The sequence below is a fragment of the Schistocerca piceifrons genome, chromosome 5 (genome assembly GCF_021461385.2).
Source record: "Schistocerca piceifrons isolate TAMUIC-IGC-003096 chromosome 5, iqSchPice1.1, whole genome shotgun sequence".
Lineage (NCBI taxonomy): Eukaryota > Metazoa > Arthropoda > Insecta > Orthoptera > Acrididae > Schistocerca > Schistocerca piceifrons.
In genome coordinates, this window is record NC_060142.1 from 251,556,466 (window position 1) to 251,570,526 (window position 14,061).

The 14,061-nt window shown below is 37.2% G+C and overlaps 1 protein-coding gene across 1 annotated transcript in view; it reads right to left on the reverse strand.

Annotated features, from left to right (window-relative positions):
- The window catches only part of LOC124798546 (pickpocket protein 28-like), a 276,442-nt gene that overhangs the window by 15,550 nt on the left and 246,831 nt on the right, over positions 1 to 14,061 (reverse strand). Inside the window, exon 10 of the mRNA XM_047261997.1 lies at positions 11,499 to 11,590. Within this exon, the coding sequence (XP_047117953.1) occupies positions 11,499 to 11,590 (92 nt within the window). The remainder of the gene's footprint in view (positions 1 to 11,498; positions 11,591 to 14,061) is intronic.

Sequence of the window (14,061 nt, forward strand, 5' to 3'; positions counted from 1 at the left end):
GTTTGAGTACTATTTGCTTGGACATAATACCATATGAATACTGATCATAAGGTTTTGCGTTACCTTCAGAAGTGCAGGCTGAAACACACAATGTTAACTAGGTGTATTTGCAACAATTTGATTTGGAGGTAAGGTATGTAAAAGGTGAAGACAATATTGTGGCTGATGAATTATCTAGGATGTCAGCAGGAAAGAAGCACACTGACAGTAGTGAGAACCATGAAGAACAAGTAGGTTGTTTTATTTGCAGGGAGTGAAAGATGAAAAGCTTATTAGGACAATTTGCAAGCAGATGAGAAGGGAGTAGAATGAGGACCAAAATTTAAGGTTGGTTAAGGAGTATTACAATTCAGACAACATGCCAAAGGTGAAACGCTACTGTACTATACATAAAGGATTATTGTTTAGGAGGAAAATTTTGAATGATCAGGACTGGAAATTGTGCTTTCCTGACCAGCATGCTGTTAAATTTATTGACTACTTGCATGAGAGTTATGGACATTATGGGACCAGAAAATAGTAACTAAGATACAAGAGACAGTAATATTTAACAACTTGTGAGAAGGGTTAAGCAGAGACTAGAAAGGTGTGATAAATGTCAGAGAGTAAAGACAACTGGTGTGCCATCAAAAGGCTTAGTGCATTCTGTTCTTCCTAGTGAACCTAAAGAGCTTATAGCAGTTGACCTTCTAGGAATGTTGTGTTTGCATCTACAGGAGGTTGTAAATATATTTTTGTTGTTTTAGACACATTCTCAAAATATGTAAAACTGTATCCAATTAAGAAGGCAAATACTAATACTGTAATTGAGAAGTTGACATCTGATTACTTTTACAATGTAGGGGTACCAGAATCACTTTTGTTTGACAATGGTCTGCAATTTGTTTCTGAGAGGTTTGAACACTGTATGGCAATGCACAGCGTAAAACACATAAAGACTTCTACCTATTTTCCACAAGGTAACATGAGTGAAAGGGTTACGAAGGAGATTAATAGACTGTGCAGGACTTACTGTAGTAAGAAACACATTGCTTGGGCTGGTCATATTCGACATTTTGAAAATATTATCAACAACTTATGGAACAAATCAACAGGATATGCCCCATGTGAGCTTATGTTCGACGAGAGGCCCAGCAACATCATCAGAGAAGAAGTGGATTTCACTCTGGGAAGTGAAGTAGCACAGGTCAAAAAGATCAGATTGGCTAAAGAGATGATGAAAAAGAAATCAGCAGGAAGGAAGAGAAGGCATGACAAAGGAGTGAATCTGACTAGTTTCAGAATAGGTGATCTTGTCCTCATCAAAACCAAAGAAAAATCTAACAAAGTAAATGATGAGATAAAGAAGTTTTTGCATGCGTATCATGGTCCTTACAGAGTGGTACGCATTGCCCACAACAGCTCTTATGAATTGGTTTACACAAAGACTAACAGGATTTTTGGATTGAAGAATATTCTTAACCTGAAACCCTATTTATCACCAATTAGATATTTAAATATTGATCCATGAGAGTTTAAAATGTTTCTGAGCATGGGTAGCATTGATTTCATTAGGAGAATGGAGTGTGTATTGGACCAGGAGTAAGACTTACAAGCAAAAAGCGGGTACAACATTCTGTGTTGGATTCGATTATGTGACGATAATGCTTAGCCCAGCTTCTGTCTCATTTTTCATGTTCCTGAGGTAGTCAAACTCTTCTCCTGTGCTATCTGCAGTTTATAAGTGAATCAGAAACATTCTATCTTTGACTTTTATGTGATTTTTACAGCAGGGTACTTTAGTATAGGAATATTTTAGAAAAGGTTTCTCCAGTGTTCAAAAATGGTTCAAATGGCTCTGAGCACTATGGGACTTAACATCTGTGGTCATCAGTCCCCTAGAACTTAGAACTACTTAAACCTAACTAACGTAAGGACATCACACACATCCATGCCTAAGGCAGGATTCGAACCTGCGACCGTAGCGGTTGCGCGGTTCCGGACTGAGCGCCTAGAGCCGCTAGACCACCGCGGCCGGCTTCTCCAGTGTTATCTATATATATTATGTTGTGATGGTGATAAGTAATGGAACCATACAAGGATGGGAGAAAAGGCAATAAAAAAACAGCAGTGGTATTTGGTAAAAATCTATGTGATACTGTCTTTATTCTGGTTTTATAAAATAAGATGAAAGTAAATCGGTGTTATGGTTAAAGAATTTCTGTCAAACAAAGAGGGACAGTCAACAGAAAATGAAAGGTGTCAGAATATGTGGAGGAGAAGGTGCAGATTATCTGAAAACTATAATTAACATATAAAGTAATCAGCTCATGTGTGAAATTAGTGTAATTTGGTGCAGCAGTAGAGGCAATATGCAGTAAAAATCATCTTGAATACTAGGTATTAATATTAATTGTGGGGTAACAGAAGTGTTTGTGTTCTGTGCAATCAGTATATGGAGACAACTATCTCCTATAGAAGTGTGTCATGGTACAGCCTCTTCTAACATTAAGGAAATAAGAGGTACAAGTCATATAATGCTGCATTATCAGATCTATAGGTTACCTGAAAAATTCTACTTGTGTTCTGAAGAATTATGAGCTCAAAGTGGTAATACTGGAACTAAGAAAAGTAATTTTGCTGATTAACTGATAACTGTGGTGCTATAGTGATGTGAATATTCTGACAAGTCAACTATTTGGTAACATTTTGTGATTTTGTGAGGATTTAATTTTCTGGTTGAATGAGAGTAGTACTCAAGAGTTGAGTGGAAAAGTATGGCAATGATGTGGTACAACTTCCATCCCCATAATTTTGATTTGAATAGTAATTCAGTTATGTGATGGTGACTCTATTCTTTTTTCATAATGTAATGTTTAGTAAATCTATGCTACTGCACACCTTGCGTTTTAGCTAGAGGTAAGGTACATATTTTGGACATAAAAGTGATATGAGTCCACAAATGGTGTGAATTTCTAACCAGGACTTGGCATTTTAGTGATTTTGCAAATGGAAAAGAAACCCAAATCTTTCAAGTTCAACCAGTTTGAGACAGAGTTATGACCTAGAATAATGTTTTGTAGTGTAATGTGCACTTGATTTTAAATTTTTACTAGATCCCACCTTTAGTATTATAGTCAATTTTTGTGCTAATTATTGTGATGTTATGAAAACTGTGTAATGTCTTTATTTATGTAGTAATGACTATTATTTGCCATTAGTGTGAAACATTTTTTCCTTATACTTAGTTAGAAGTAAAAGTGAGTGTACTAAAGTATAGTATTTTGTCTAATTTTTTCATGTACTGTGGCGGAGGAGAACCACCTCCAAGGGAACTGATAGCAGTGCGTTTTCTTACTAACCACCACTAGCACCTGTTGAAGGTGTGGACATCTTCATGAGAAAATGTTGTAAAGCTCATTAAAAGAGTGAAAGTGCTTGTGCAAAATACTAAACATTGAAAAAGTGGAATTTTCTGTCTGAAAATGAACTACAAGTTGCAGTGCAATTTAACTTTTTGCAACCCATGATCATTTATTCTTTGAAGCAAGACAGGACTTTTAGAAAGTGATATGCATCTTAGAATTTAATCTTTGTTTATCCAAAAGGGACATCACTTATGATGAAGGTGCCTATTCTTATTAAAAATATTATTTGTGGATATTTTTTGCCAATGTACAACACACTATATGTCCCATGCACCCTCCCACCACCACCTACTCCAGTCCTGTAACCCGGAAGGTGTACCGATCAAAGGCAGAGCCACGTGTGAAAGCACCCACGTGATTTACCAACTGACATGCCTACACTGTGAAGCATTCTATTTGGGAATGACCAGCAACAAACTGTCCATTTGCATGAACGGACACAGGCAGACAGTGTTTGTTGGTAATGAGGATCACCCTGTGGCTAAACATGCCTTGGTGCACGGCCAGCACATCTTGGCACAGTGTTACACCGTCCGGGTTATCTGGATACTTCCCACTGACACCAACCTATCAGAACTCCAGAGAGGGGAACTTGCCCTTCAATATATTCTCTCTTCCCATTACACAACAGGCCTCAACCTCTGCTAATTTCAAGTTGTCGCCCCTTGCACATCACTTGTCATTCAACAACATCTTTGCCTCTGTACTTCCGCGTCGACTGACATCTCTGCCCAACCTCTTTGCCTTTACATATATCTGCCTGTGTCTGCGGATGTGCGGATGGATATGTGTGTGTGTGCGCGAGTGTATACCTGTCCTTTTTTCCCCCTAAGGTAAGTCTTTCCACTCCCGGGATTGGAATGACTCCTTACCCTCTCCCTTAAAACCCACATCCTTTCGTCTTTCCCTCCCCTTCCATCTTTCCTGATGAAGCAACCTTGGGTTGCAAAAGCTTTAAATTTGTGTGTGTGTTTGTATGTTTTTTATTGTGTCTATCTACCAGTGCTTTCTTGTTTGGTAAGTCACAGAATCTTTGTTTTTTTTATATATATACATTATATACAAATATTTTGTATTTTGTATGGCCATTTCATATAAGTAGAAATTTGAAAACATATGTACTATAGTTTTTGATAAGATGATTTCTTCTGTAATATTCTTTCATGTGTAGAATGATAAACCTACTTTCTGGGGTCACTTGTGGCCACTGAATTGCCCAGTTAGCTATTTGCAATGTCTATCTGATCAATCCAATGAGGAGGTAATGTGGCGAAGCAAGCTGGGATCTTTTCACTTCCTCTCTTGTTTTGCCATATGCCTCCTTAAATTCATTTTATTTCCATTTTTGCCTAAGTACCATTAACATGCATGAGTATAATCTTCATTTCCATAAAAGAGAAAGGTTGGCCCTCAGTCTCAGGGAATATAGCACCAGGTCTAATTTTGTGCTTAGTTTTGGGTATGTAATTAATTTTGGCCATTCCTAGTTAATATCTTTTGCTACAGATCATTAAAGCGTGAAATTAGTAATTGTTTAGTGACTTAGATTCTATTGTTGACTTATAAAGAAATATAAATTCTGTACTAATTATAAACATTTGGAAGAAGAGTTACTAGGATTCTTAAAGTATTTATTTGGCTCTATTCGAAAGCATATTAGCAAAGCCAGCCTGTAATTAATTCCACAATAATTACCAGGTTTGTCAAAAGTATTGTTTGTATAACTATATCTGTTAATTTCATTATTTAAACAATTAATTCAGCCTAACCTTTGTGGTAGAAGGAACTGAAAAGGAAGGAGTTTCATGATATATTCAGTTAATTGAATGAGTTATGTTTTAACTGTAATTTCTGTAACTTAAACATCAAACAATGAATAGTTTCAGTGGCTATTATTGTGAGGATATATAAAGGACCGATTTTTGGTCCTGAGACAGTCAGTCCATATCCGATTTTCATACATGAAACATGTATTGGTTAGATTAACAACAATGCATCAACTTAACTGTGGAATAAGTGTAACAAAAATAGGCTGTGTGTTAGAACAGTGAATGACAATGTCTGTTTAATTTATTTGAAAAATAGTGTCGCACGTAGCATATTATTCTGGAAGAACTGTGAACTGTGTGGCTAGGTTTTTACTGTTCATAGATGTTCAACAGCAAACTATTGTAGCTGTATGCTGATGTTGCCTGCAACCTATTAATGAGACTTATCAACATTTACCAGTAGTGAACTAGCAATATAATTGTGTAATATTTGGCGGGTTGTGAACAGAGAAAGTAAAGAACTGTGAAACAGAATTGTGATCTGTCGGCTACATCATTTATAGTAGTCAGTGTTGAACTTCCATTCCCTATTTTTCAGCCATTATAACAATGCAGTATGTCGACAACGAGGACTATTAACAAAGAAATAAAGCAGGTGAACGTGACATGTGGCATATGCCATTGTTAACAGCAAAGTATTGAATTGCATAAGTTTTTATATTTCCTCAGTTTGAAGCATCTGATGATGCAAGAAAATAGAAAGCTTTATGAAGCTTGTCCATGACTACATAATGGCTGCATAGGCCATTGCCTTAATTCTTCCATACAAAATTTTAGATGCAATACTAATGTCTGGTAACAAGGGATGATCTGATTTCATTTGGCAATCTATGACTGTAGCTAAGGCCATGTTTTACACTGTGATAACATTTGCAACATTAGCATAATCATGGCATCTTCTTCAGTTTGTTTCTTCACAAATAAAGGTGTAATTGTTTTATTTTTATGACATTTCTGCTGTGCCAGAATATGTTTCTGCACCTGCTGATGATCCACCACAGCTTTTCTTACTTTGAATTTTATAGAAAGCATGGCAGAGCAAATCACACTCTTTAGTGTGACATCTTTTCTTTTATCAGCCTTGTGAGAAAATCTCTGTTTTCTAACCAGTCTTTTCGAAAGCCCTATATCATTTAGCTTTGTTCCTCGGAACTGATGAACTTGATGAACTGTGTTCATCATTAGAAGATGGATGAAACATCTTTTCCAAATGCCAGTTTTTTCTATGAGTAATTCTAAAATGTTGAACCTGGACGTGAAATTCACTGAAAACTTAACTACCCAATAATCCCTAATTTAACATGGAAATATGTATTTTGAATAATATATAGTGATTGTAGCAGGGATGTCATGCATCATTCTTTCTCTGTGTTCACATGATTCACAAATTCAGCACAAGGCAGGATAAAAGTGTGTCCGGAGTCCTGTTATCCAGGAACCTGGACAGTAGTTTAAATTCTGGGACAGTCACACCAAAAACCAGATGGGAGAAAATACAATATGGATCCTTGACTGGCTCGGCCAGTCTGTTTGCCAACCGTATAGCACTCTTGGGATGCAATGGGAAGACCAGCCGCTGCTAGCAGTCCTCATCAACTGATGCAGGAAGTACTTCAGGCAAGGAATTTTGCAAGGTGAAGTTTGTGGGCTTTTTGCTTCCATGCTGCTAAGAATGCAAGAATGTATTCATGCCAGGGGGAGAGGATCAGATCTCATATTGACATTGATGATGGATATCAGTCTGTATGGAATAAAAGTGTAACTCTCTCTGACTGGGGTCACTACAAGGTTATAAATTGCTGTCACAGTAACAGTGAGTTTGTAGCCCTTATGTTCTAGGATCATGTTTGTAGCTGTTGAACATTTGTTGTTATATTACATATACAAATAAGTATTTAATGAAGAATAATGAGTCTCACCAAGATAACTCAATTAAATTGTGATTATTGGACCTGGTGTCCTAGCTTCTTCCCCTGTTTTTAGGTAATTGATAGCTTGCCTGAAGATCTTCTGTCTCCATGACTGTGGCAGCATTGGAGATCAAACATGTAACAGCCACAGTGTAGCAGATGTTTTCAGCCAGATAATATTGTGGAATAAGAGCTGGGAGGGAAGACCACAAACAAGTAACAGAAAAGGAGAAAGTCACTTGAATTTACGTGTTCTGAAGCATTAAATGCAATAGAATCCAAGGTAATATTTACAGAATGGGATGATACCAGTCCACAATACCGTATTTTATGTAATATCACCAGTTCACATGGGTAAGAATTTGTAAGAGAAATATATCAAAGAAGAATAAAATGTTCATCCAGTCCCTGAGGAGTCCTAAATACTAACAATGTGGGGAACTGCCTTGAGACAAAGTTGGGAGGTATTGTTGATCATGAGAAAAATGAGATTTGAAAGCAAAGGAAATCAAATGAAATCAAATCATATGTGGCAGCTCTTATCCAAGTAGCACCGGGCTGTGCTGTGCTGTCGCATCACAGAGCAGACTGGACACACTCGTAATTTTGACATTTGTGGTGGCCATGTACATCCTCCCGTGGCACAACCAGATTCTTACCAGTATGGCTCTAAACATGACTGATAATGGAGGCCATTAAATGCTAAGATAAGAACTGCAACTTATGCAATAATTCTCATGAGTGAGCTAAAAACCAAGTTGCACCAATGAGAACCTGAATCAGAGTTTGTCTGGAGAGGATGTCCTCATTGGTTTTATCACCTCAGTGGAGTGTGTCCACCAGTAAAAAAGTAGTCCCTGTAGCCTGCTATACTGGAGAGGTTGCACTGACCTCTCCTGTAGCTTTTTTGGTAGTTGCCTGGGGGTGACCCCCTGGCTCTTAGGTGGGCCATTCTGAAGTGATTCCGCTCAGATGTGACTGTTAATAAAAGTTATTGCTCCATGGCAGCATGGTTGCAAAACCAAATCGAAATAAATAGCACCTTTATTTTAACAATTCATGCCATCTTGGGGTTTTCTTAATGTGTCTAGAATACTGAGAAAAATTTATAATATAGTGGAACTATGCATATCAATTTTCCTAACTTATTAATAAATATGTACTCAATCGGCTGTGATTGTAGGTGTTGGATTTGTATTTTATTTTCCTGTATGAATCTGTGATTTAATATTAAGTGACTAATTTGATATTCTTTTTTTTTTTTTTTTTTTTTTGTAAGAGCTAGATGGAATGGCTACTAGGACCTCTCCAAGCATTTATGGAACATCGAGGAAATGTCTCAGGTTTACAAAAGTTTAATGATTTTAATAAAAAACATGCATTCAGCATCTTGTTATATAGCTGATACATTGGATTATTAAAAATGCTGCATAAGGCATAAAGACCACACACTAGCTGATAACAGACCTTAATTGCAAATCATCATATGTGGTTACAAGTACATTTCTTTTAGATTATTTGGGGGAAAGGTTACAGAATAGTACAGACACAATAATTTGTTCTGAAATAAAATTACTACATCATCATCTTTACTGTTATATGATGGCTTCAGTAAATAAAATGGGTAGGTATCATCTGTCAGAAAGTCCATAGGACAATGCAGAAGCTGAGGTACTCAATTAAATCAGTTAGTTTCAATTTTTTAAGAAGTTCATGGTTACTCTTCAAGTTGTTGGGATTTTATGATGCAAGACTAATGTTGATAAGTAACACTGTCAGCAACTTGATGGTTGGTTTGAACATCCAAGTGCTTAACAGAGTATGCCATATTCATGGTGGTATGTTTTCTCTTGCCATCTTCCCTACTCACCCAGCTGCAAGGGGACCTATCATTTTATGTGAGCTCTGAACCATAGGGTAACATTGCTTTCTATACTAACAAAGTGTTATCAAAAGTGAAAGAAGCAATAACTGACAAAACAATCCTTAGACTAATTGGGGTTTGAGACTCAGGCCTTTATGTTTGTAGGCTTTTCTCTGGAAGCAGAATAGTCATATAAATGTAGATGTAGATTTAACAAGTCTTGTACCTTTTTACATCCACTTAAGCACCAAGCTACACAATAGTGATGCCAGTAGTGAGAAAATGGTGTTTCAGTTTAGACTCTAGGACAAAGTGACTTTCTGATCATGATACTGCTCAAATGAAAAGAATAAATAATAACTGACAAGTAAAATAATAAATTACTTGTAGACCCCTGTGAATCCTTAAGGAAATGGTTGAGTTGATGTAGCAGCAAGCAGTTGGGCATTATTGTGCAACAGAAATGACACCTGCCCAAAACATGTGTCTTTGTGTTTTGAATGTATCTCAGTGATTCTCAATATGCAATCACACCGGTCACTATTGTCCCTAGCAGCACTATGTCAGCATGTAAAATTTTGTGGCGGTGTTCGTAGCGACAAACACTTGGCTGTAGAAATGGCTTACGAAGTCACCGCCACACTTTTAATAGCGGGCCGACCGGTCCGCTGGAACAGTAAACAGAAAGATGAAAAGCCAAACACTCTGATTAAATAAAAGTCGGTACTTATCTTTATTGATGAAGATACAGAAACACAGTAGTGAACTCGGTGTCTACAGAAATCTGTCTAGTTCAAGTCGGAGCGGCTAGGTCAGCGTCGGCTGACGACAAACAACAACTCTGCTGCGATGAACACACAACTGACTAGCAAGTACACAATTTGGTGGCGAGTATACAACTGAGCGGCTAATACAGAACTCTCCTAGCGCTCGCGACTCCAGCGCTTAAGAAGCCAGAAGCCAGCGGCGGCGCGCGCAGACTTGCGGCGATTTCCTCTCTCGCTGGCGCTGCTTATGCGGACGGCGTCCGAACTTTGATGCTGCCAACCTTTTGGCAGCGGGCTCAGGTGGCATTACTGGCTAGGACATAACATAAAATACATTTCTTGCCCCAAAATACTGTAGCCATTAACATTTTGTTTGCTTGAACTGTCTGTTGCTTGCATGGGAAGTGTGAGTAGGCAGCCATTGATGAAAATGCTGGTTAGTTCTTGAAGAAATAGAAGACTGTTGTTTTCATTATCTGTCACAATTTTGATCCAGTTATTCTCATCTTCCTCCTTGTAATATAACATAAATGTTAATACTGAATCGATTCACTGAGAGTCATGGTTGTGTCAAGATTTTGGGTACTCATCATTCACATATTATGGAATTCAACGGTTGTTGCAACATTGCTGTAGATGCTGAAACCAGTTCCAATCCAAATTACCAATGCCCAATAAAGAGTGCAGACTTTGGTATGCTGACCTGAGAATTTCAAAGGAAATTGTGATTTCAGAAACTGTAAGCCAATGCTTGTCTCTTATAGCATGACTCACTTGTGGTAAGAGGTGTTCAATCAATACTGATATCCATCCTTGATGACCTTCATCAGGTATGTCTGTTTAACCTCCTCTGAATTTCTTACTCCAGTATCACACCACATTCTTGCTCATACAGTCATGTCCATATACTAGACTTACCCTGGCTAATTTCAGCTGCTTTCTGGCCTATATCATGCAAAATTTGAATAACAAAACGCTTCTCATGCACGGCAACAGAACTGAGAGTATGCTCCAATGCTTCATGTTTACAGGACTGCAGTGAAGTTTCAGCTGAAGAGCTGGCTACACCAAGAGAACTGGTAAAATAGACCATGTAGTTTACAATAACTTGTCTTGCCTGTTTTGATTCATTGCCTTTGAAGTTTGTGAAGAGAGAACTAAGTCACTTATTCTAAAACGTCTCCATTACATTCTGTGATGATATTCCTCTCATTATAATTATTCATAACCATCTTCCTTTAGGTTATAACATAGTAGTCTTATTATTTTATGTACAGTATCACTTCTGATACTAATACTTACATTGTAGCATTATGCATTTGTCAGTAAGATCAGTTTTGACCTTTCTTCCATTCTCAAGTGTTCAGCAAGAATTTCATGCAAGTATTAAGCAGGCTTTCAAACTGGAGAGACTTTTGTTTTTCTTTCACATTGTTCAAAGCTGATTATTGCACAAGGTAAGATAAAAATGTTGTAGACCATATGAAATATGGATGGACCATCTGAGGTTCATTTATATTCACTTTTAATAATCAATCAACTGTTTCTTTTTAAATGTGCCTTGTAACTACTTAACATAAATTATTCTCTATCAGGACATACAAACTTGAAGTAAAATAATATTTTGAATATAAGATTCCATGAAAGTGTAGTCTTAAGATTAAAACAAGAAATTGCATTCTGGGATGAAAGATGCAGTCTCACAAAAGATGTAGTCTTACCCATGAAAGTTGTAAATCCATAGAGTTCACTCCGATGGCTGGGAATGAAGTGGCTATTTTTGAAGTAGATTACAGTCTTTCCGTGTGTTTTGCTGCAACACATAATTTGGCAACAACGTTATTCTAACTATCTGCAGTATGTACACAGAAACTTGTGTCTGCAATCACAATTAAAAATATCCAGCTTACAGTTAGGAAGATGTTTTATCCACTACGAAAATGATAGCATTACTAGAATTGTGTCCTGATGATAACATGAATGTACTAGGCACATTTTGAAGTTTGTGGTGCAGTAACTATAGTGTTTGCAATCATGCTATTCTTCAACTATCTATGGTACCCCTTTTTTATTTTATCAAGTTATTGTGGCAATAAATGTTATATTATGAGGAAAAGGAAAAACTTTAAAATTTGCTGTCATCAGTTCTCTCTAATAATGAAATCATCATCTATTATTTAGAATTTTTTATTAAACATGAGAGAAACTGGATTACATCCAAGTGAGTGTAAAAATTTTAATATTCTATTGTAAAATGTTGATTATTGTCTCCCACTCCACTGTTATATTTCCTCCTTTTCCTTTTGTTCCCTGCAGTTTCTTGTGGCAGATTTGTTTATGAAAGAAGGCATATAAGCTGCTACAAAACAGCTTTTGTCTCCAGAATAGCCTTCAATGAACATAGATATTATTAATAAAGTTGTAAACAGCATACTATATAGTGTTCACTCTTTAGCTTGGACGCCAGCCACAGTGGTCGAGCGTTTCTAGGCGCTTGAGTCCGGAACCGCGCGACTGCTAGGGTCTCAGGTTCGAATCCTGCCTCGGGCATGGATGTGTGTGATGTCCTTAGGTTAGTTAGGTTTAAGTAGTTCTAAGTTCTAGGGGACTGATGACCTCAGATGTTAAGTCCCATAGTGCTCAGAGCCATTTGAACCATTTTTTTTGCTTGGCTGATTGTAATGGAAGGTATTGGAAATGAAAGAAGGGAGCTCCATCCCAGAGAGATGAACTGTGAATGGAGCAGTTGAGTTTAGTACGATTATCGGCCTATTCATGGATCATAATTATTGTCTCACAATGAATTGTAGAATGAGTTAATAATATGTCTCTCATTTAGTTCCACTAAGGAACAAGGTAGTGCAGCAGTAAAATGCTGGACTTACGCTTGATAGGACAGCAGTTTAAATTATCATCCCTTCATTCAGATTTAAGTTTTCTGTGATTTTCCTAATTCGCTTAAGTCAAATTCCAGAATTTTTTCTTTTTAAAAGAAAAGGAGCACTTTTTCTTCCCATCCTTCCTCAATCACACTTTTGCTCCATATCCAATGAGTCCATTGTTAATTGTTTAGAGAACACACACAAGACTGTCAGCTGTTATATAGTTGTTATATAGGAAGCACTTGCCAGCCAGGGGCTGCCTGCTATTGGCTGTAGGTGATGCAAACAGTTTCCCAGTCCATGTGAACTGGTGAGTAGGGACAGAAGCTGCACGAGCACGAACATGTCCACTTCCCGCCCCATCTAGAAGAGCAGGTGGATGATCCCAGCACCCCACAAGGCAAGGATCTCACTGATATCAGACTCTTCTCTAGGTACCACGAGTTGGGGACTTGTGGTGTCCGGACATAATGTTGGCAGCACTGGCAATTGGACAGCAGGGACCACACATTACTTTCTCTTTATATGTAAATCAGTATCATGTGCTGTGAGATTTTCATTGCTGGTCATCTTTTTTCTGATTTTTTGATGTGTGTTAATGAATCTGTGTTTTAGAAGTACTTTAGATGTACTGTTCTGTGTTTGAAATGCTTGGTGACTGCCAAAGTCTGTTAAGGCAGATATTTAGCTAAAAAAAATGTAACCTTTTATTTGTCAGCTTTGCTGTGCTATTCTAATTGAAGAAATAAATAATGAGATAAAAAACCTCCACAGTGTTTCATTAAAAATTTAATGCCTGACTTCGAAAAACCTGCATCTCTGCTTGTAAAGTGATAATCAAACAAGCAGACACTGAGCAGCTAACTAAAATAACCTTTGATAAGACTACACTGAGGAGACACTCTAAGTAACTTTCCAGATAGTGCGTTTTTGCTACATTATAATCATTTACCTCATCTTTCTATTTTGTCACATGCAGTACAGAGCAGTGCATGTCACTGAATGTCTGCTGATGAATCTCAATCATTTTATTTTAATAAATTGCTATACAAATGGAATAGGTTAAAAACTGAAGGTGAATTGACTTTACAAAGTAAAGATATGCATAATGAAATGTGCTGCTATGCCATAAATATTAATTTACATATGACAGCTTAAATTAAAAACAGAAAAGTTGAACAACAGAACTGTGACTGCTATTATGTGCTAAAGTGCTGTTCAGTAAAAAGTTGATTACAGATGACAAAAGAAGCTGTTTCCTTAAAACTATCAAATTGCTACCAACTGAGAAGCAAGGCAATATGGTCTCAGAGAAAAGTGCATGCATCATATAATTCAGTACTGTGCAGGCATAGTTTTGTGAAAGTACTGTCCTGTCCTCAATCCATACAACTCAGAAGGC